Consider the following 22,346-nt stretch of genomic DNA (forward strand, 5'->3'; position numbering starts at 1 on the left):
AGCCTCCCTGGGCGGGCACAGCTTAGGGGTCAGTGTCCCCGGGCAGCTATGACCAAGCACGTGAGGATGGGAGCTTCACCCAGCAGAACTCACTGTCTGGAGGGCCTGAGTCCATGGTCCAGGCTCCTCCCGAGCCTCCGGGGAGGCTGCCCTGGCCTCTCTGGGGTCAGTGGCAGTCCTTGGTGTGCCGTGGCCTGTGGCTGCACTGCTGCCGTCTCTGTGGCTACTGTCAACCGCTGTCCTGTGACTCTTCTCATGAGGAGGCCTGTCACTGTATCTAGGGCCACCATGACCCGGAACATCCACAGCTTAGCTTGGTGACATCTGCAACAACCTCATTTACAAATGGTCACATCCTGAGGTCCTAGATGGTCACAAAGTTTGGAGGAGGCCAGTGTCCAGCCTGGCTCAGCAACCTACATTGTGGCTACACGAGGGAGACCCAGAGTCCACCCTCTGCATGACCACAGGCCTAGCAGACTGCAGGCCCCTTTCACAGGTGTGAAGATGGCAGCCAGAGGTGACCTGTTCAGCTTCTGTGTGGTGACCCGAGAGGCTCCAGCCTCTGGATGCAGTGGGACCCCAGGGGGAGGCACAAGGCCACTCCTGCCCCCTGGGGTCGCGGGTCTGCTCATCCTCCAGGCCCTGTCACCTTTGGGAGAGCAGCCCAACCTCACCTGACACGGAGCCTGGGGTGCCCCCCACGCAGACCACAGGTGCTGTTCAGGGCTGGGTCGGGGCTGAGGTCTGTGCCCCATCAGCCGGCCAGGGCCCCAGTGGCCACTCACTGCACTGGCCACACGTGGCAGGACCAGCTCAACAGCCGTTCCCCTGGACTGCAGCTGGCCCCAGGTCCCCCTTTCTCAATGACCAAGAAAGACGCTGCAGTGACAAGGTGGAAACCAAGGCTCCCATGGCGCTGCCACCCAGGCAGGCTGGGGGGAGCGGCTGGCCACCGGCCAGCAGCGGAGACTTAGGACCCCTGGAGGCCCTGGCCCTGCACGGTGGACCCACTGACTTCTAGAGGCACGAAGCCACCATCCCCTGGTAAGCACTGGGGTGTGCCCAGTCCTTGGAAGGGACCCCACCCAGGTGCAGGTGCCAGGCAAGGGGAGAAAGGGTCAGAGAAAGGACAGGAGTGTGAGCAGAGGCCAGCACCCTGACGGGGACCTCTGCAACCCGGAGGGACCACCCGTCCCCAGGCCACTGTCCTCAGGGCACCAACACTCTGACCTCACCTGGAGCCCAGCCGGGGTGGGGGAGTGGAGCCGGCAGAGGGAGCTCCAGAGGGAAGGCAGAGTGACCAGGACAGCCACCATGCCTGCCCAGTACAGCCAGCGTGGTCCAGGGTCAGGGCACAGCGCGGCACAGTGTTCACACAGGGCCAGGTGCAGGGTTGCGCCCACCCACAGGAACAGCCTCGGGGCTCAGCTGGCTCCTGGCCCTTGGCCACCCCGGTCCTCACGGGAGGCTCACACCAGTGCTGGGCGGGCATCCATGACCACTGTGCCGGACAGCTAAAGCTCCCCATGAGAACTCAGCTCCGCTCCTGCAAGACCACTCAAACGAAAGGGAACGGGCCAGCCCTGGCCTGGACCTCCATCCGGGAGCAAGGTGCACAGGCCAGGCATGCCAACAGGGAGCCCACCCCCCAGGGCAGCCCCCACCTACGGGCACAGGGATCGCCAGCCAGCTCCCAACCTGGGCTGGGGCTGCTCAGGGTGCCCTGGGGGCCCCGAGAGCCTCCGGCAGCCAAGATGGACACCACACTGGGCCAGGAGCATGGGGCGACCCCACACCAGGGCTCCCTCTGCCCGCTGACCCCCAGGTGCTGAGGCGGCAGCGAGGGGAGAGGCCTGGCACCCCACACAGCGTGCTCTGATTCAGCACATTCTCTAATCGTCCCTCTGGGCTCCCACGGCACCACCAGCACCCCGCATCCTGCTGCCAGCAGTACCCCGCCCCCTCCGCAGAGCCCAAGAGGGCTGGGGGCCACACCCCTCAAGTCCATTCAAAGTGGCCCCCGAGCAGAACGGCAGGCAGCTCACAGGCCCATCTGTCCCCCCGGGCGGACAGAGCACTCTGGGGACCGTGCCCAAGCCTGCTGCCAACTCTCTTGAGCTGGGCAGGGGGCCGAGAGCCAGCCGGGCTCCTTTCCTGTGTCCCTGCCCCCCAGACTGCATCTTGTCTGGGCTCGCGTCTGGACCCAGGGCCTGGGGCAGGCGGCCGACTTCACCGTTTCTGCCCAGGACAGGCGGTCAGTCTTTAGCCTCTTGTCTGCAAAAGCAACCCGAGCTCCAGGGGCTTGAGTAGCACCAACCTGTGCCAAAATTAACCTTCGAGAGGAGGAGAGCATGTCACGCCCACTCGCCTGGAGGAGGAGGAGGGCTGTTCGAGTCCGGCCGTGGCCTCGAGCCTCCAGTCCTGTGAGCGGCTCAGCACAGCCAGAGCCGACATCTGCATAAACAGAGGTAACGGATCGCGCCTGACCTTGACTGTTCAGGGCCAAGGTTTAGACTTGGCGCCCGGCTGGGCTGCTCTGGATTCAAGTGAGTGTTTGACAGGCTGGTCCATCCCCCGCATTCCTTCACATCCTGACCCTGAGCGGGCCTTGCGCCACCTCCAGAGCCCAAGCCGGCCCACTGCGCGGGGCGGCAAGGGGAGCACCCAGACCACCCGAGCTCTCTGCTGGGCCAGGGAGGAGCCCAGAGCCTGCCACGGTCCCTCCCTAGCCAGAACAGAGCTTGGGCATTCCATGGGGTCTGCCTAGCCTCAAAGGTGTGGGGGGCACCAGCGCCTCCCCACCTCCCAGCCTCTGCCCCCATGGTGCCTCCAGCTGCCCTTCCATCTCTGCCTCTCCTTGATAAGCCTGGGTGCAATGCTGTCCCTCCCCTGAGGACTGGCCCCTGACTTCTGACTTGCTGTCCACAGCCCTGGAGTTCAGAGAGCAGGGCCAAGTTCAGGCTGTCTTCCTGCCTGTGCCCACCCCCACACAGGGACAGCCTCTCCTAGCCCACCTGCTCTACAGCCTTTGGCCACACCCCACCTGCCTCAGGGCCACAGCAGGTGCCCTTCCTGCTTCTGGACACTCCTGTTTTGCCAGTGTCCACGCAGTGGATGGAGCCTCCCCAGCCCCTTGCCCCCTGGCCTCCTGTCTGATCCACCCCACTGTCCCAAGGGCCCCACGTGAACAAGAGGCTATGGGCTGTGGAGTTCTGGGTAGGTGCTGTGGGGGAACCCTGGGGGCCTGGCCAGGAGACCTCTGCTGGGTGGTCACCAAGACCCAGTGCTCACAGGAGCCCCCTCACTGCTCCATGTCCCTCACAAGGACACACAAGGGCCTCTCAGGGACAATTGGAAAGGCATGTGCGAGGTCCAGGGGGTGGGCTGCCACAGCACCAATGTGGCGGACAATCGGGTTCAAGGACTCGGTCCACCCTGAGGCCAACAGAAAGGAGCTGTGGATTCCACAGTGCCAGGGGCGATTAGCAACAGGCAGGAACAAGGTCGCGTGGGAGCCGCCAGTGTCACCAGAGGTGAAACCTGGGGCCACCTGCACAAGGTGCCCAGCAGCACAGGCTGGGAGCTGCAGCCAGCAGGGCAAGAGTGGCCAGTCCACCCCCAGCTCACACAGCAGGTGCACGGCAGATCCTTTCCAAACGCACCAAGGATGCACCCACCACCCTAGAGGTGGACAGTCCCGACCAGTGCCCAGCCTGCTCTGGCTTCAGCTTCGTTGCGTTGTCCTCCCCACGGGAGCTGAGGACCGAGTGCAATGTGGCAGGTCCCCTGCAGGGCTCGGGTGGCCTCGCTGCCACCTTGCCCATCCTGGTGAAGAGATGCCTACCTGGGGTCTCTTCCAACAGTCCTGGGAGGGGAGAGCCACCAGCTCCCACAGGACCCCCCACGCTGTCTGCCCTGCCTCGCCTGGATCCCTGAGGAGGGTGGGGCCGCCCTCCCCCACCCCAAGATGAGCCCCAGGTGGGAAACATCCTGCCCACCCAGGCACAGCCTGTGAGCTCCACGAACCACAGCCCCCGGCCCCCACCTGGCTCTATAAGGCCAGCTGCAAGCTGCTGACCAGTGTTTCAGGTGTGCGGCCACTCTGAAGAGAGCCTGGCGTGTGCCATGGCCGTGCATGGGCTCCAGGGCCTGCGGGGAGGCCCGGGGCAGGCACAGTGCAGATACCAAGCGCCTCTGCCTTCACACCCGCTGCTCCTACCCAGAGGTGGCGGCCTTCCACTGTGGGAGCCTGTGCCCAGCCCACTGGACGTGAGCGGAGATGTGAGAAGCTGCCCTACAGGACTGACGTGAAAATCTAGGGAATCAAAGGTCAGAATGAGGTGCCAGGAGGGGGACAGGACTCAGGGAAGGAGCAGGCCCCTGGGCCTGGGACCCCAAAGCCTATGAAGGAGTCTAGTGAGGGACAGGCGCATTCCACCTGGGCTCAGAGTTCAGGTCTAGGGGTCCTGGACAGCTCCAGCGACCAAAGCAGCCCCGAGAACCAGTATGGCTATCCTGACAGCACAGTTCTGAGCTCAGATCACAGAGGAGGACAGAAAAGGGATAGGTTTTCTCCAGGCTGGTGTCTACATGTCCTCAATGGGACACCCACACCCCACGAGTCTGCCCGGGGCCCTGGCAGCCACTGTGGAGCAACAGACAGCTGAAAGCATCGATTTTGAAAAGATGTTGTAAGAACTTAAAGCCGTCCAGCCAAGGACAATCCAAACACAGGGGCTTCTGAGACAGGCTAGGCTCAACCCAGCTCTGCCCTTCAGCTGGCAATGACCTTGGGGCGTCCTTCACACCCTCAGAGGCCAGTGACAGGGGAGTTTGGTGCTTGGCCCTGGGAGTACCTCCTAAAAGGGATTCTCCTAAAGGATCTGGCCAACCCCTCACCCAACTGCCCGCTGGCCACCTCCAGCCCTGCACATCAGCAGCCCACCTCAGTTGCTTAAACAGGTCCCCTTCCCAGGCTCTGCGCAACCCTGGGAGGCCCCGTCTGCCAGGCACTGGGACACCAGCAGCTGCAAGGCAGGCGGGCTGGAAGTCAGGAGCCTGGGGGAGCCGGGGCAGAACATAACCCAGCTGAGCGGGCTACAACACACGGGTCCCACCCACCTTCGTCTATAAATAAGCCGTGTAGGAGAAACAGTGTTCACCCAGAAGTTCCAACACGGTTGTATTTTTAAAGAGCAAAATAAATCAATAAGGACGAGGCCCGTCCTCAAGCTCCTCTGCCACGGGCATCAGCCGCCCTCAAGGCAAGACGAGAACACCAGTGCTTGTGCCGGGGTCATCCATCTGGGGGTTCTGGAAAGGTCTGGAACAGAGAGCAGGTCCTCCCGTGCATTTCAACTGTCAATTGAAGCCCAGCTCAGGCTAGTGGGCATCCACTGGGAGCACCAGCCAGGGAGCTGCAAGCTGCTTCATGGAGTGTGGGTTCCTGAGCAAATCAGATTACCTTCCGTCTGAGTTTACTCTCCACAGGGAGGAGGAAGGGTCCTGCACAGGAGTCCAAGGTCCCTCCAGCAAGAGACTGCCTCTCGTTTCTCAGCCACACCAACTGCCCGTGGCTCCCCCTGCCTCTTACAAAGCTATCCCCTCCCAACTCCCAGGAATCTGAAGAGCCGAGGAAAGCCTCAGCCCACACGGGCTTCCCCGAGTAACTGATACCCCCACCTGTCCAGGCGTGCCAGCTTATTTTAGGATCTCCCTAAAGCCTGGATGCACACCCCGATGCAGGGGCCTGGCATCTGCTAGAGCTCACACCAGTCCCCATGTGGCTGGGGCCCTGATGACCTCCCCGACCCAAGCGCAGGGCTCCCATGGGACCCAGAATAGAACAATCCTGGGAGCAGGCTCCTCTTGTGACGCCCCTTGGGCTGCAGATACTCTGCATCACCAGGGTTCGGGTGGGGGAGTCAAACTGCTCTTAGGTACCCATGGCAAGGAGGGTGAGTGGCACAGCAGCGCCAGCAGGGATGCTGCCAGAGGCCCACCTGCAGGGACAGGCTGAGGGCTCCCTGGCACCTTCCGGTCTGCTCTGGGAAGCCAGCGAGGCGCAAGTACCTCTGGGTCCATAAGGGCATCCTCCTCCCCAGATCAGGAAGGAGCCCAGGGACAGAGCCCTGAGGCACTGCCAGCCCCACAGCCCTGGGCCCTTGAGAGCACACTCCACCTGCATGAGCACCCTGCCCCCACCTTCCCCGCACACAGCAATGCAAACAACCTCACCAGAAGTCCTTAGGGACACGACCAGCCCAGAACCAGTGTCAGACCCTCAGTTGCAAGGGGACGGGGCAGTGAGGCCAAGGCTCTCTTCCCCTAGCTGGTTGGCACATGCCTGAACATGATCAACAGGGCCACTGGCCTGGGCCGGCCTCTGTGCCATCCCAGGGCTGGCAGCACTACGTGGTTGCCCACCACCACACCCAGTCATGCCCCCTTCCGGCCACATTACCTTCAACCTGGGCTCTGTAGAGTTGAGACCTACGGCTTCCCTGAAAGCTCAGCTCCACTCCAGCACAGGGGACACCCACCCACACACCACCTCCTGGTGCACAAGACAAAGGCAGGGCTGGAAGCTGCTCTGAGGCAGGCCCCCACCCAGGTCACAGCCTGCTGTCCCTCCGACCACCACAGTCTCCTTTACACGCAGGAACAAACCCAACTCACCAGTGTTTGGATTTGAGAAAAGAAACACTGGTTTTATTACTTTTTTTGGTACAGATTTCTCTTTTGTATTTAATATTTATACAGTTAAACACACAAGGTAAGAAACATATACACACATTGCTCATCTTGCCTCTGTCTCCTTGACTCTGACAGATAAAGTTTATGAGCACCCTGTCAACCCTCTCCCCAGGCAGGCCACCCACCCGCAGCCGGTGGCAGGAAGCCGAGCACCCACTGCCAGCCACCCTGGGGACCAGCTCCACAGGCCCCTGGAGAAAACCAGTGGCACTAGGCACAAGGCAAGGCCCTTTTCAGAGTCAGTCCTTAAAGGCCACCAGCTGGAGGTCACCAGACGCCTATCTGTATCCCAGGAATTGCCTCTGGCCCACCTCAACCCTGTTCTGGAACCTTCTTCTAAAGGCTGTGCCCCTGCCACTTCTTGGGCCAGGAAAGGAACTAGGGAGAAGGGGTTCCCAGCACGCAGTGCTAGTTGCCTCCCTGCCCCCAAACCCAGCTGCGCATGACTTAAATCAGCCCCGGCACCGAGTTCAGCCTGGAAAATCGAGTTCTCAACCAACGTCACCGCCTCTCTCCGCGGAGAAGCGGCCACAAGCCCCACACCGTGCACAGCTCCCACGGGTCTCTCGGGCGCAGGTGGAAAACTTTGCTCCCTTACTCCTGCCCCTCTGAACTCCCCCTCGCCAAGGAGGTCCCGCCTCAGACCGGAAGTTTAGAAAGCCCAGAAGAGGGATTCCCGTCCTGGCCTCCATCAGTGGGGCACAGGAGTTACAACCTCTCCAAGCCTCCACTTCTTCCACCCTCTCCTGTTCTGAGTTGGCTCTGAATCGTGACACCCCGTGTTAATCGTTAGAGTCTCCCCACTCCCACCCAAAACTGGCCATCTCTTTCGGAAGAGCGATGCTCTCGTGCCCCTGACCTGCGCCCCTGCCCAGCGCCCCCGCGCGCCAGACCCGCACCCAGTCCAACGATCCAGGGCGCACGAGGGCGCACACGGAAGGGGTCCCGCGTTCCAGACCCCCGTGCCCCGCCAACCCGGGAAGGATATGGGTTACAGACCAGTCGGAGGCACCAGCTGCGCGGCCGCGTGGTCTGCCCGAGGCAGAAGAAGACCGTCGCCGCCAGCGCCGGGTACGGGACAGGCTGCTCTTCCTCGGCGCCCAGCTCCGCGCCCCGCTCTGCTGCCGGGCTCTCGGGGGGCGAGGCGCTAGGCCTGGACCCCCGCTCCGCCTCGCGCCCTGGCGCCCCAGAGCTCTCCGGAGACGCCCCCACCGCCGCTGCAGGGCTCGGGGGCGACGCGCCCAGGGGCACCCGGACCTCGTTGGCGGCCAGCGAGCCCTCGGTCATGGTGGCGGCGGGCAGCACCTGCGGAGGAAGGGCAGGCGGTGACCCGGGCCCCGTAACGACGCCCCAGCCCCGCCTCGGGCGGAGCGGAGCTGCGGGAACAGCCGCGGCCGCCGGGATGTCTTTGTCTTTCCTTATTAGAGACAAATGCGCCCCCCGCCCTCGTCCGCCCCCGCCCTCCCGCAAGGGCTGGCGGCCCCACCCCCATCACCCGGGCGAGGGGCGGCGGGTGCCCAAAGGGCTCCGCGCCCATGGCGCCTAAGTTGAGATGGTCCCGGGCGCGCAGTGGGAGCGCGTCCCCGCCGCGTCTCACCTCACTCCGGCGGCCGGCGGCGTCCCCGCGGGCATCGCCCGAGCGGCTCGGTCACCGCGGACCCAGCCTGGCTCCCGCCCGCGGCCCGCGCCGCCGCCCTGACCCGCGCCCCCGGCCCACCCGGCGCCTGCTCCGGCTCCCGCTCCAGCTCGCCCAGCGGCGGCGACGGCGGCGGCCCGGAGCGGGGGGCCGCTAGATGCACGGCGGGGTGCGCGCGGGCCGGGGGCGCGGCAGGGCCGGTGAAGCGCCGAGAGAGCCCCGAGCCGTCCGCGCTCAGCGCAGGAAACTTCGGAGTGAGAAGCAGGCGGGGGGCGGGGCGGGCGGGGGCAGCCGCGGGGCGGGGCCAGCGCGGTCGGGGCGGGGCGGGGGCGGGGCCGAGGAGGGCAGGGGGCGCCCTGCGGGTACGAGGCGGGGACGCCGGGAGGACCAGCCGTGCTGCCACCCCGGACGCCCACCCGCAGACCCCCTACCCCCGCAATGCTACGGCCCTCACTCGCCCGCCCCAGGTCCCGGGGGCTGGTGGGCCCCGCCCTCGCCCCCCATCGGTCCCCCCACCCTCCGGCCTCGGGGCGCGCAGCACCAGGGGGCGCTCGCGGGGAGGCTCGGACGGGGGGCGGGCGGGGAGCAGCACCAACGTCCTTCCCCGCCCCCCACTGCAGGGGCGCGGAGTCCTGCCCCCCTACCACACCTCGCGCACCGCCCCTTCCCCTACTGCGAGGGTCGGCGGAGGGGGCGGGGCCCGGCGGGCGTGGGAGGTGCGCTGTGGCCGTGACCGCGCGGTGCGTGCCCCTCCCCCGCCGCGTGTGCCCTGGGTGTGCCCGAGCGCGTGTGCTGGCGCGCGTGGGCGGCGTGGGGCTCGGCTCACTGCCAAGTGTCCATGGGGGCGCCCGGGATGCTCTATCCCTAGCTCTCCGCACGCATGCACGGGCAGTTTCCGCAAACTTGCTTCGTGCCCATCCCCCTTCTGCGTGTGGACTAAGGCACTCCAGGGGTCTCGCTCGAGGAATGCCTACCGAACTGGGCCTCCCCGTACACCCCTTCTAGAGCCAGACCAGCAAGGCCCCACCAGGCCCACCAAAGGCCCTCTGCCCCAGGCCCCTGGGTGCACGTTACTTGGTGGGGAAGAGGTGACCTCTTCACATGCCAGAGATAGCAAGACCCATGCGAGTGGGAGGACATCAACAGAGAAGGGCCGATGATGCCCAGGCTCCTGGCTCCCCAGTTGTGGCTGAGGCTCTGAAGGATTCTGTGCTTCTCCAGGAGGACCAGTCCTCTGGTGTATTACTTCACATTCCAGCCAAAGTGGGGCTCCTTTGCTTTTTCTGTAGCTCACCCACGAGGCCCAGGTACTGGAAGATTCCCCTTCTCCAAAGATCAGGGTTCCAGGTTGCCCCACCAGCTGGTGTGGGTGGAAGGCCAAGGCCTGTCCTGGGACCCCAGACTTGAGGGGCCCTGGCAGGCCCTGTGGCTTCTCATTAGCTTGGTGAACTGCAGAGAAGTGGGGTTTCCAGCAGGAACTGCTATGCAAGGATAACTCTGCTGTGGACCTGGGAGGATGCAGCTTTGTGGATGGAGGTAGGATCAATGGCGGCAGGGGTGCAGGTCCAGGCAAGCTGACTGCTCGCAGCTCAGCCGCACCTCCTTTTGTGTACGTGAACTTTTCAAGAGAAGTAAAACATTTACTCTATTTTAATGCCACTACTTAGCAGTGGATGGCTGCTGGTGCTAATTAAGGTACTCAAAGAGCAATTAAGATCCCAGCTATGAGGAGAGGGACCCACAGGGTCCAGGTCCTTGGACACAGTTTGGAGGGAGCTCAGTCAAATGGGGCAGACACACGGTCAAAGCAGGGTCCTGGCCAGGGTCAGTGGAATGCCTGACTTTTGCCCCCACCATTAAGAGGCTGAGGCTGCTGGTAATCTACTGGACAGATATTAGCTGGGGATGGACAGTGTGTTAGGCCCTGGTGGAGCTGGAGGTACAGTTGTGGTGAACACTACAGGTCCTGTCCTTGTCCCAGGGAGCTTCATTCCATTGGTCTGGCAGGCCACAAATCTGTGCATGGACAGTGGAAGAAAACATTTACCACCCCAGTTTAAGTGGCTTGTAGGCCAAGAGAGGCCTCCTTGGAGACAAGAGTGGCCAGAAGAGGAACAGGTCTCTTTCCAGCACTGAGAGCCATAGTGCAAAGGTCCTGTGGCAGGCAGGAGAGTGCTGGGGAATGGAAGGACCCAGAGAGAGCCTGGGGCACCCATCCAGAGATCAGCCACAGCGTGGGCTGGGCAGGGAGAGAGGACATGGCATGCAGGGAGCTGCATGGCGTTCTGAATGCGGCAGCTGTCACCCTCCTTTGTCACACGCTGCCCCCCGGCTGTCTGTAGAAGGCAAAGGGTTGTGGATTTCTGAAACATTTGTTTTTTATTTTTTAAGTATCTGCAGTCTAACTCAGCCTGTGGCCAGCAGGCACCCTGTGGCTGGCTGCAGACCAGCAGGACCACCTTGGGCCTTGGGGGGGGGTCCTCCTCCCAGCCCCCCTCCTCTGCCACTTCACCAAGCCCTGGGGACTGTCCTCACAGGCTGTGTGTGTCCTGGGCTGGTACTCTCTGTGTGCACCACGTCCCATGGCACCCTGCATGCCTTGGACAGGGACCCTGGCTGCACGGGAGCACCTGTCAGTCAAAGACAGTGCAGCTGAGACCCAAGTTCACTCTGCTGCAGCAAGGCCACCAGTTCCATGGGACACACTGGCCATCAAGAGGAAATGAAGAGCAGGTAGTAGTGGGCAGGAGATGCTGAGCCTTGGAACTGCCCAAGCGTGAGGCGTGCACGTGGCGGAGGGGGTGCCGGAGCAGGAGCGCGGGGCGAGGTGGAAGTTGGCGTTGAAGTTGCTTAAGCGACTGTACAGCTTGTTCAGATGTGCTGTAAATCCTCCAGGCCTCTGGAAAATAGGGTTCTGCTTTTTTGCTGCTTCCTTTTTTTCTCTTTCCAGGGCAGAACTTTTGCTTGACAAGAGCTGTTGGGGGGACAAAAGGCCAGGAATCCAGCCAGCAAGAAGCATGAGGACTCTGCGCTCAGGTGTGTGCCTGGGTCCTGGGCTGAGAAGCCTCTCCACCTGGTTGTCAGTGGTCAGCTGGAGGCTTGCAGGCCCCTGGGCCCCTCCAGCTTGGCAGGCTGTGGCACCTGTCCAGCTCAGAGGGCCCCTCAGCATCCCCCACCCTCCAAACCTCTGTTCCAGGGCACCCCATCCACATGCACTGCAGCCCCACGGCCCCCCATCTGGCCCGTGTGGACTCTTCTCTCTCCAGCCCTCCCCTCCACATACCCCGCTCCTTCCAAGGCCCTGTGGGTGGAGGCCGCAGGCCCCAGTCTGCTGCACACCCTCTCCCAGACTCTCTCCTCCTGTCCTTCCCACCTGCCCGCTCTGGTCCACAGACCCCCACAGACTAGGTGAGCCGCCAGGCCCCCGGCCCCGGCCCCACCCTCAATTATCCAGCTCCCCCCACTCAGCAGGCCCCATGCTGGGGGCCTCTGGGACCAGCACTCTGCCACCCTGCTTCCTGCCTCCCAAGCCCTGGCCTCACTGTCACTGGGCATGGTTTGTCTCCAGGCCCCGTGTGGCTTTCTGCAGGTGTCTGGCTACCTTGTCGTGTGTGCTGTACCCAGCCCCAGGTGTGAGCCAGACCCTGTGGGTGGACAGGAAATGCTCGCCAGAGGAGTAAGCCATGCGAGACAAGCTGACCCCAGGGCTGGGAGAGGAGGGAGGAGTTGTCAGTGGGTGAGTGTCCCCAGCCAGGTGCCCTGGGGACAAGAGCAGAACTGGGGCCTGTGTCCCACCCCTAACCCCTCTCCCTAGCAGTGCTGAGCAGTCTGGGGCCCCACACTCCTCTGGGGCTGGACTTCTGGCTGGTGGCTCCTAGATTCCAGCCTGGTCACCTCTCAGGAAGGAGGGACCCAGGGCAGTGGGGTCCAGTGTGGCACCAAGGGGACACGTGTCACTGGCCCAGTGGCTGGCCTGTTGTGAGCTGGACCCAGGGCTGGATGGACAGATTGTCCTGGCAGAGCCTGAGACTCAGCTGCCACGGTGGTCCCTGCCTGGGGGAGCCCTCTCCAGGACTCTAGTGTCCTTGCTGTCACCCTCTGACCACTGTCACCAAGGGGCCAGCCCAGCCCCCAGCTGCTTTGAAACTAGGCCTAAAGGTCCTCCTTGGTGCATAGGCTGGAGGCCAGCCTGGGACTCTGGAGGGACTGGCTTCCTGGGCAGGTGGCAGGGCCACTCCAGCACGGGCCTTGACCTACTCTGTCTGCACCTGCCCTGGCTCACCTGAAACTGTAGTTGCCCACAGCTGGTCAAGGTGGACTAGCTGCCCTGCTCTTCCCTCAGAGCCCAGGACAGAGCAAGAGGCTGAGGGGTGCTTTCCTGATGGACTTACCTTCCTCAAGCTCAGTCGTGCCTGCTGGGCAGGCTCAGTGTGACGTACGCTGGTCCTCGGCATGTCCTAAGCGTCCTGTGTGTAACACACAATCAGCCTCCTGCACCCTGGCAACCCCAGGCAAGCCCCTCTGTGTGCGTGGCCCGGCTCCTCTGCCTCCCCACCCCACGGGAAGTGGGGACAGCACCAAGACGGAAAGGGGGCTGGCCCAGCCTCGGCCTCCCTGGGGTCTCTGGCTGCAGAAAGGGCACACTGCACTGCACTTACAGAAGCCATGGAGTGGGATCAGCAGACTTAGCAGATGAAAATACAGATTGCTTGGTTAACTTGGAATTTGAGAGCAATAATGAATAATTTTAAGTACATCCTGTGCGTTATTTGAAACATACTAAGAAACACGTTTATATCCAGAATTTAAATTTAACTGGGCATTCTGTGTTTTACCTGGTGACCTACTGGGGGGTAGCAGGAGGTGGCAGGGCCCCAGCCTCAGGGGAGCCAGGCTTCCCCCAAGGACACTGGTGCTGCAGAAGCCAGTACCCATGGCTGTGGGCATGCATGGCACAGCCAGCGCCTGGCATGGCATATCCCCATCTGTCCTGGCCACAGTAAGGGAAGGTCAGCACGGGGCACCTCACTGTCCTGGAAGCCCAGACGGAGGCGCTGCTGCTCATGGACTGAGCCTCCCTGCTGTGCTCACTTCCCTTACAAGGGCCAGGGTCCCGTCATGGCCCCACCCTCATGAGCCAATCACCTGACACCAGCCAGCAGGGGCAGGGTTCTGGTACAGGGATCTGGGATCAGGTGCTGACCACACAGCAGGGCATCGCCCAGGAGCAAGCACACCAGAGGGGCATACCAAACTGGGGCCAGCAAGCACCTCCCGGAGCCCAGGCAGCTCCTGCCAGCTCAGGTCACGGTGGGGACAGGACGGGGTGGGTGGCTGTGGATGCCCTAGGCAGTGCTCTGAAAGCTAGACGGGCCACCTCAGCAGAAGTTCTAGGCCTGCATTCTGCAACATAGTTGCAGCACAAGAATCTGGAGGGAGGGAACCCGTAGGCCTCCGTCACTTGATGCCTGGTATATAGTTGGTGTTTAATAAATGCTTTCTGACCCCATGCCTGGGGGGCTGTGATTGCATCTGAAGACTTTGAGGGATCCGTGACCCACAACCTTGCTGGGAGGAGCGGAGTGACTGCATCTGTGGGCAGGGGTCCTGGTGATTGGCCAGCTGGCAGATGACCTGGGCCCTTGCCTGGGGACTCCGCCTGGGGTCACAGGACATTTCCTCTTCTGGAGTCCTGACTTGGCAATGACGATTTCACAAGTTTCAGCATCACATGATTTCAGCCTGTTAATGGTAGCAAGTAAGGACGGATCCATTCATCTCAGCTGAGGGGAAAGATGGCCTCTGGGGGCATCTGCAGATCTGGCCACCATGTTATCATCAGGTCTCGTCCGTCCTTGTCCTTTCTCACCTTGGCCAAAGCCTGAACACACTGGGGGGCAGCTGAGCCCCCTCCCCCAGATCTGGCCCTGGGCACTGTGAGGAGGCCCTGGCCAGAGTGGGTGGCCCTTTCCTGCAGGCTGTGCCATGGAGGTCAGGCAGAGGACCTCTCTTGGGCTCTCACAAGGCCTGCATCCGAATTCCAGCTCTATCACTTTCTGGCTGTATGGCCTTGGGTAAGTGTCTTGTCCTGAGAATTAAATTTTCTCTCCTGAAAAACTTTTTTTCTATGAAATTAAAAGTGATTATGAATTGGTAAACAATTAACAATGGAATTACCATAGGATCCTCCCCCAAGAGGGGCCAACACTGCATCTACACAGAACCCTGCACACAAACGTCTGTAGCAGCACCATTCACAGCAGTCGAGAGCAGGAACAGCCACTGTCCAACAGACAAGCAGGTGAGCAAGCTGTGGTTTATCCATATAGAAGAATAGTATGCATCCATAAAAAGGAAGCAAACACTGGCTTATGGATGAACCATGAAGGTGTTCTGCCTCGTGAAGGAAGCCAGGCAGGGGACAAGGGTCATATGACATTTATGTGGAAGTTCCAAAATGAGTCAGCCTTGGACAGGTGTGGCGGGGAGGGGGCTTCCTGTGGGGGTGGTCGTGCTCTGTGAATATGGACTGTACTCTCTAAGTAACTCTCAGCTCCATGAGGCCATGGGGAAGGAAGAAGGCTGGAACTGAATGCTGGGAGGGCGTTTAACATACCCCCAGGGGCCTCGGGGAGCCAGGCGGGCCCCTCAGGTGGGGGACTCCAGGAGGAGCAGAGCCTTCAGGCTGTCCCTGGGGGTCCCTGAGGCCTCTGAGACCCTGGGGAGCCAGGGCTGCCTCTGCAGCAACATCTGGCCAGGCCAGGCAGGAGGTGGACACGTGATGGGGGAGCAGCAGGCAGAGCCGGGTCCCTTCCCTCCCCGCCCGGCAGCCCTGCTCAGCCCCCTCTGCTGGCATCAAGGGCTGAGGCCAGGCAGATCCTCTGTCAGAGTCCTTCCAGGCAGCAGGTGTCCCTGTGTGAACGGTCCCTGAGCAGCCTCCCACCCGTGCCCTGGGACCCTCCAGGCCTCCCCCAGCGCCCCAGCCCTGGCAGTCCAGAGAAGGCCACTCACCATCAGGGTGCCTCCTACGCACAGCCCCAGCTCCTTCCCCGCTGGCCCCCCAGGGCCCGGCCAGGTGCTTACCCTGGATGATGGCCACTCAGGGCCTGGGGGCATGGGCTTGACCTGAGGTACCACCGCCGCCTGGTGCCATCCGAGGGACGAGCTGAGGCAGAGGGGCTGGCTCTGTCACACGGAGCAGCCTGCAGACTCCCCGGGCACCGAGGATGGGAGCTGGGCCGGTTGGGGGCAGCCTCGCCTCACAGCCTGGTTTTGTCATAGACACTGACCAGTAGGCAGGACCTACATGGCACAACCCTGGCAGCAGGTGGAGGGGCTGGGGCTGCCGTCAGTGGTCAGTGGGACCAGGGCTGCAGAGACGGCGCAGGCCCAGCTAGGAGGAAAGGCTACTCTCTTGACTCCGGTCCCTTTCATAACTCCTCCCCTGGGGGATGGTTTTTATCTCTATGGTTAGCTGGGTTACGTTGTCAACTGCCAGATATTTGAACAGGGCCTCTGGAGGGACACCCCCTCCCAGTGGTGACAAAGGTCAGTGCCCAGAGGTCCCCGTGTGCCGCCACTCGGCAGGACAGGGACCAGCAGAATTGGCACAAAACACAGGCGATGCTCAAGGCGATTGTGCCGAGTGGAAGAAGCCAGAAAGCAAGTGTGGACTGCAGACTTCTGTTTAGATAACCGGGAAGCGCAGATTGACCGCGGGGACAGGAAGTGGGTGAGTTGTTACGGGGGCAGGCCAGGGGAGGGAGGGGTCCACCATCCTAATTGGGGCGATGGTTTTGCAGGCACATACTCATGTCAAACCGTAAAGGCGTACTGTTCACTGGACATCGACACACCTCAATAGAGCTGCTTAAAACGTGTGCGACCCCCTTCAAAGAACTGGACGCTCCGTGCCATGTGTTATGCTGCAGGTGAAAATGTCAACACTACAGGCAGTCGGCCGAGAGGCTAGTGTGAGGACCCCTGGGTGGAGGGAAGCCCACGCCGAGGCCGACGCTGCTGCGGCCGCCTTGGCTGTGGATTCCAACACAGCACAGCGAGTTCTCAGCGGTTTGGTCCCAGACCACCCACAGACTCCCACTGCACTGTCTCCCGCCTCGCCTGCCAGACTGATCCCTCTCCTGCAGGGGGGACGCAGCCTTGGCCTGCCCCAGGAGCCTGCGTGAGGCCTGCAGGACCCCAGGAGGCTGGGTCCAAGACTCTCAGAGCAGTGGCTGTGTGGCCCCCCAGCCCAGGGACCCCATGGTGCCCAGCGTGTACCCTGGGGCCTGGGTAGTGCTCACAGAACCCCACTGTGGGCCACCAGAGGGTACCCCCGCTGCAGGCCACACCCTGGCGGGCAGCCACAGCCAGCCAGGGCTGCTCCCTGTTGGGACAGCTGAGCCCTGGGATCTGCAGGCCCCACCCTTCCCTGTTGCCCACCCCCAGCCTGCTGGTACTCTGGGTGCTAAGCCTACCCCTTGTTTCCCTGATGGGGACACCAAGGCCCAGTCAGAGGGAGGAGCTCACCAGGGCACTGAGGACCTGGTCGCCTCCAGCCTGGTGCCACGGCAGCTGGAGGGAGGGGAGGGCTGTGCCCGCAGGGCCTCTGACCCTGGTGAGGTGGGTGGTGGGCAAGGGGAGCATGCCCCAGCATCAAGGGTCTTCATACTGCAGCCAGAGAAGGCCCAAGAGCAGTGCCCATCTGGGGGCAGGTGGGCAGCTCCTACCCCTCCCCTCCTCAGATGCCCTCAGAGCCCATGCGTCCCTCTCAGCATGCCGTGTGTGCCTCTAGTAGCCAGGCATGCCTCCAACCTGAAATCACAGGAACCAGCCTCCTCCCACCAGCTGCAGGGCTCTGAGGGAGGCCAGAGGCCCAAGTTCAAGACCCAGCTTGGTCCCAGTGACCAAGGGCAAGGTGCTGACCCCTGAGCCCGTTTCCCCCTCTGTGGAGTGGGCACAGCAATCTTGCCCCCTCAGGGCTGCTGACCACCTAGATGTCCAGCTCCAACACGAGTGAGGGTGCGGACACACTGGCCTCTCAGAGGCTCCCTGGGTCACGTCCCGCACTGGGTGCCATGCACCAGGTGCCTTAAAGCAACAGAAATGTCCTCTCCGTGGTTCTGGAGGAAGACCGACCTCCCGCCTCTCGCAGCCCCCGCCTGGATGGCAGTCCCTGGTGTAACCCCACCCGCCTCATCACAGGGCCTCCCTCCCTGCGTCCCTCGGTGGTCCATTCCCTTCTTCTCATGAGGACGCTGTCACTGGACTTAGGTGATCTTTTACACTGAGGATCTTTAACTCAGTTACACCTGCAAAGACCCCTCGTCCAGCAAGGCGACGCTCACGGGTTAGGATGGGGGCAGCATGTGCCCCCCGCAGCCCCGGGTCCTGCCCCTGCCCGCTGTGGCAGTCCACCTCCCTGACCACCAGGAGGCAACCCCGAGTCCACCCAGAGCTCCTCCCACTACTCAGCCCTCCCTTTGCCAGTTGCCCGTGGACACCTGGCCCCGTTCAGTCTCCTGCAGAGACATGGGTGCAAAGCCCTGTCTCTGGCCTCAGCAGAGGACCTGGAGCTGGGAGGCCAAAGCTGTCGGATGATGTGTGGGTCTCCTCCGGCGGTGCCAGCTGTCTGCGGCCACCTGGCAGGAGCCTCCTTGTATGGCCAGGACCCATGTCTTCCCTCTCTCTCTTCTGCATTGGCTGGAATGCGGGCAGCAGTCTTACTGGTGTCTAACATCCCTGCCAGGACAAGCATGGAGCCCACGCTGAGTCCCGGGGACACACTTGACCATGGGGCCACACCTGCAGCTAGGAATCTGGGCTCAGGGCTTTGCAGGGGTGTACGCGGGTGTTTCCAGGCCACAGCAGACACACAAGGTTAACCTGGGGCTGGGGCTCAGCAGGGCTGGGCTGTGGCTCAGTGGCAGAGCGCTTGCCTCGCACGCGGGAGGCACTGGGTTCCATCCTCAGCACCACGTTAAAGTAAAGGTGTGTGTCGTACACAACTAAAAAACATTTAAAAAACACAAAAGAGAGAATCCAAATTCTGAAGGGTAAGATACCATGGGGGAGAGGGAGTGAATAAAAACCAAAGAGCAAACGGGTGGCCTAAACAGCTAAGAGAATTAGTGAATGGGAGGATAAAGTGGCAAAACCACCATCCAGAGATGGAGGGTAGGAAAGAGCTTAGCGATCTGGAGGAAGGACCACAGGGTCCAAGGACCTCTAAACAGGTGCCATCGAACTGCACCCAAGGCCCACCTCCTGCTTCTGCGAATAGCACCTTATGGGAACAGCCTTGCCCAACAACCTACACAGATCTGCAGCAGCTTCCACACTAGACCCACAGGGCTGAGCGCTGAATAGAGACCACACAAAGCCTTCCTACCTGGCCTTCTCCAGGAAAGTGCCATGAGCCCTGCTCTAGAGAAGTTGCAGAGGGAGAGGCAGAAGTCGAAGTGTTATGGCTGAGAATTTCCCCAAATCGATGAGCAACCCGAATCCTCAGATCCCAGAAACACAACAATCCCACACAGGATGAACGGCCCCTGCACTGGGAGGCTGAGCGAGGTGGGGCTGCGGGTGCCGAGTGCAGGCTGGCTTTCAGTGCCCGTGGAGAGGAACGCCCTTGGGTTTGAGGAGCAGCAGGTGGACACACAGCTGACTTACATCAGTGAGGAGAGGCCAGCAGACAGTGGGACGACATCCCAAAGCATGCAGGGAGATGTGGCCCCCAGCCCAGAGCCCTCGCTTAGCTACAGACACCTCACGGCATAGAGGGCCCCAGCTCTGACTGCAAGAACTACTTACGGGAAGAAGGCCCAGGGGCAAGGACCATGGTGCTCAAGGCTCAGGCGGCTTGATTTTGTGGGGATGGCAACCGTCCCCAAGGTAACCCACACCTTCTATGTAATTTCCGCAAAAACCTCAACAGGTGTTTCTTGGCACATGCCAAGGTGATCCTAAATTTGATGTGGCTGAATAGAAAGCCAGGAGGAGCCAAGCCAATTTCAAGGGAAATTTCCTCAGCCAGATCTCAGGACTCATGGTCACACTAAAATCACTAGAACACCAGGGGACAGAAGGCAGAAGTGGGGTGGACCCACAGTGGGAAAGAGGTCTCCCTGCAGCTGGATTTGGCCTGAGAGAAGTCCTGCTGCCATGGAGGAGGTGCCTGCTGGTGACACCACCCTCAGTGGGCGCCTGCTCAGAGAAGCCCAAACCAGTGTTCAAGAAAGTAGCCAGCTGCTCATCAGCCACAGCCGCTTAAAGTAAATGATGTAAACCTGCAATTAGCGCCAGAATCTAAAGAAGCGTCAGTTTAATGAATATCCTTCCTAGCAGGGTGAGAAATGGAACAGTGGTTCAGGGATCAGGTTAGTGACAGCACACTTGGGGAAAGAGCCAGTGGCTCGGGGCACAACCTCCTCTCACGCTGTGGTCACACTGCAGCCTTGTGAGACAAGAGCAGAGCAAAAGGAAGACGACGGGGAGACTTACTATCAACAGCATCGCATATTTCGTTTCTGGCTACAAAGCTTGGCCACGTGTGGTTTATCTCCTACTTCATAGGTTGCTGCATGTGCAAAGGCATGCCGGCACTGATGGGTGACTCTCACACCTCAAGAGCCAAAACCACAGCTCTCCAAAGGCCACATCAGGTGCGGGCACCATTTACCTAAATTTACAAACACCTGCAGCCACGGGATGCTGTGTGGATTCCGAAGTGGGTGCAGGGCTGGGTGCCATCTCTCCTACTTTACAGTGTGCATAAACTCTCTCATGATTGGGAAGCCAATTTTAAACACACAGTTCTATCTCTCGGGGTCCCCTCCAGTGGCTCCAACAGGACCCCACCCCAGGCTCAGTTCTGTTCCTGCTCGTGGACTCCCTGGGGAACCCAAGGGACATGCTGCCTCCCCCCAGCCATCTCTGCAGGGTTGGCTCACAGGTAGAGGCCAGCGGAGCTCTGGTTACCACCTGAGGGGAGACAGCGGCGCCCCCCAACTCCCCTACAGGCCCCTCCCGCTTCCAGATGCCTCCTCCTTCGGACCCCACGCCTCTAGGACCCTCCCCCGCCCCCATAGCGCCCCCCAATCCCCCGCTGGGCTCCTCTTCCCAGGTCCCTCCACTTGTTCTCTCCCCCACCAGATGAGTCCCCCCATCCAGATGCCTCCCCTTTCAGGACCCACCCTCTCCTGTCTCCTCCCCGCCACCCGCGACACCGCAGCTCCCAGGGCCCTCCCCTCTCAGGTCCCTCCCACCTCCAGGACCCCCTCCAGGCCTCCTCCAGCCCCTCCCCACGCCCCTCCCCCTCCCAGGCCCCAGGCCCCACCCCCACCCGGCGGCTCGGGCGTGGGGGAGGGGAGGCAGAGCGCCAGCTGGGCCCGCACAGCCACCGCAGAGAATCGATCCGACTGTAATTGGGGCTTGCAAGAGGTTTAATATTTAACTGGATTAAATATTTAAACAGGGCGGGCTGACGGGGAGCGGAGCGGCCGGGAGACTGCGGGACGGGTCCCGAGGCCGGTTCGCACCCCACTCAGGCCCGGGCCTGACGCAGAGCCCGGCGCCATGCGCAGCTGGGGCGCGAGTCATCAGGTCATCCAAGACGTTGGTCTGTGTCCCGCATAAGAGCGATGAACCTCCGACCTTCCGTTTTCCCTCCCTCCAAACTGGGGAATGTTTTGCTTTTGCCCAATCATTGGACTAGGAGCCGCTCCCACCACCTCGCTTCCCTGAAGTGGGGTCAGGAGGGGAGCACAGCCAGATGGGGCCCGGGGCCTGGGCCCTCCAGCCTCGGCGCCGTGGTCCCCCCAGGCCGGTTGAGGCCTGCCCCGCCGGCTCCTCCGGACGCTGCTCTGGGGATGCAGCCCTCTGTCCCAGGGCCCAGACTCTTCCTGGGCTTCCCCGGGCCCTGGTAAGGCTCTCCCCCAGGTTCCTGGCCACAACTGCCGGGTGAGCCCCACCTGGGCCAGGAAGCCTTCCCCGGCCTCTGCGGTGTCTGACGTCCCACCTCTGGTCCCTGTGAGCATGGGGACCCGTGATGGGCTGCAGCTTCCTGCACAAAGCATCCCACAAGGCAGGGCTTCTCCGGGGTCTGTGGAATGTCAGCTCAGTGTGGAGGAAGTGAGAAGGCAGCACCCTCCTGAAGTCTTGTGACCCCAAGAGCTGGAAGAGAAAGCCCACACCCTGGCCATCCAGGGCTGCATCTGAGGCCACCCTAGATCTGTGGATCCTGGGCTGGACCCCAGAGCATGACCAGGGTTGGAGGAGAAACAGGGCAGAGAGGAAGAAGCTGAGGCATGGGAAACCTGACCTCAGGTGGGCACTCTGCAGCAGGCAGCCTGTAGCCTGCTGGTGGATGTGCACGCACCTGGCTTAGGCCTTCTCTGGCCACTGGAAAGCAGTTCTGGGTGGGAGGTTAGAGGGACCTCCTGGTTGTTGACCTGGGCAGGTGACTTCACTCCTTAAGCCCCGATTTCCTCACTTCTAACAAGGGTTAGTATTTGTCCTGTGCAGAAGGGGGTCATGTGACAAAGAACTCATCTGAGGCCTCAATACCCAGTTGCCTTGGTCATCCTGAAAGGGCTTCCTGGTGAGGGAGAGATGGAGCCAGGGAGGAGTGGAGGCCTGGTTGTTGGGGGGTCTCCTGTGACACCCCCACCAGTTGCCTGGAAGGCTCTGCACAGCTGGGAGAGGGCCTGACCCAGACTCCTAGATGCCACTGGTCTCAGGCAGGAACTGTGCTCACTGGCTTCTGCAAGCTGAGGCTGTGCCTTTTATGGAAAGTCTGTCTTCATCCTGGGCTCTGACCTTCCCTGAAGAGCTCAGCCCTGGGGTCTTGCCCTGGGGCTGACTGGAGGCTCCAGGAAAGGAGGGAACAGGAGACAGCCGGAAGAGACTCGACCAGGGACAGGCAGGTGGGAGGAAGTCCTGGTGGGGGTGT

General features: G+C 61.8%; 1 protein-coding gene and 1 long non-coding RNA gene across 3 annotated transcripts in view; both read right to left on the minus strand.

The window, feature by feature from the left end:
• The window catches only part of Cacna1h (calcium voltage-gated channel subunit alpha1 H), a 52,098-nt gene extending 43,469 nt beyond the window's left edge, over positions 1 to 8,629 (minus strand). The window contains 2 exon segments of the mRNA XM_047533469.1: positions 7,748 to 8,064; positions 8,357 to 8,629. Coding sequence (XP_047389425.1) covers positions 7,748 to 8,046 — 299 coding nt within the window. The 5' untranslated portion in view covers positions 8,047 to 8,064; positions 8,357 to 8,629.
• Positions 8,630 to 10,753: 2,124 nt separating this feature from the next.
• Positions 10,754 to 15,812, minus strand: LOC124970507 (uncharacterized). 2 transcript variants are annotated; one of them, XR_007106143.1, is made up of 3 exons: positions 15,479 to 15,812; positions 12,787 to 12,861; positions 10,754 to 11,369 (listed from the first exon to the last, which is right to left on the minus strand). It is a non-coding gene; the product is annotated as an uncharacterized LOC124970507 (long non-coding RNA). The 2 variants fall into 2 exon arrangements; XR_007106142.1 differs by having other exon boundaries at positions 15,407 to 15,812.
• Between the last annotated feature and the right edge of the window lie 6,534 nt (positions 15,813 to 22,346).

The sequence above is a fragment of the Sciurus carolinensis genome, chromosome 18, assembly GCF_902686445.1.
Source record: "Sciurus carolinensis chromosome 18, mSciCar1.2, whole genome shotgun sequence".
NCBI lineage: Eukaryota > Metazoa > Chordata > Mammalia > Rodentia > Sciuridae > Sciurus > Sciurus carolinensis.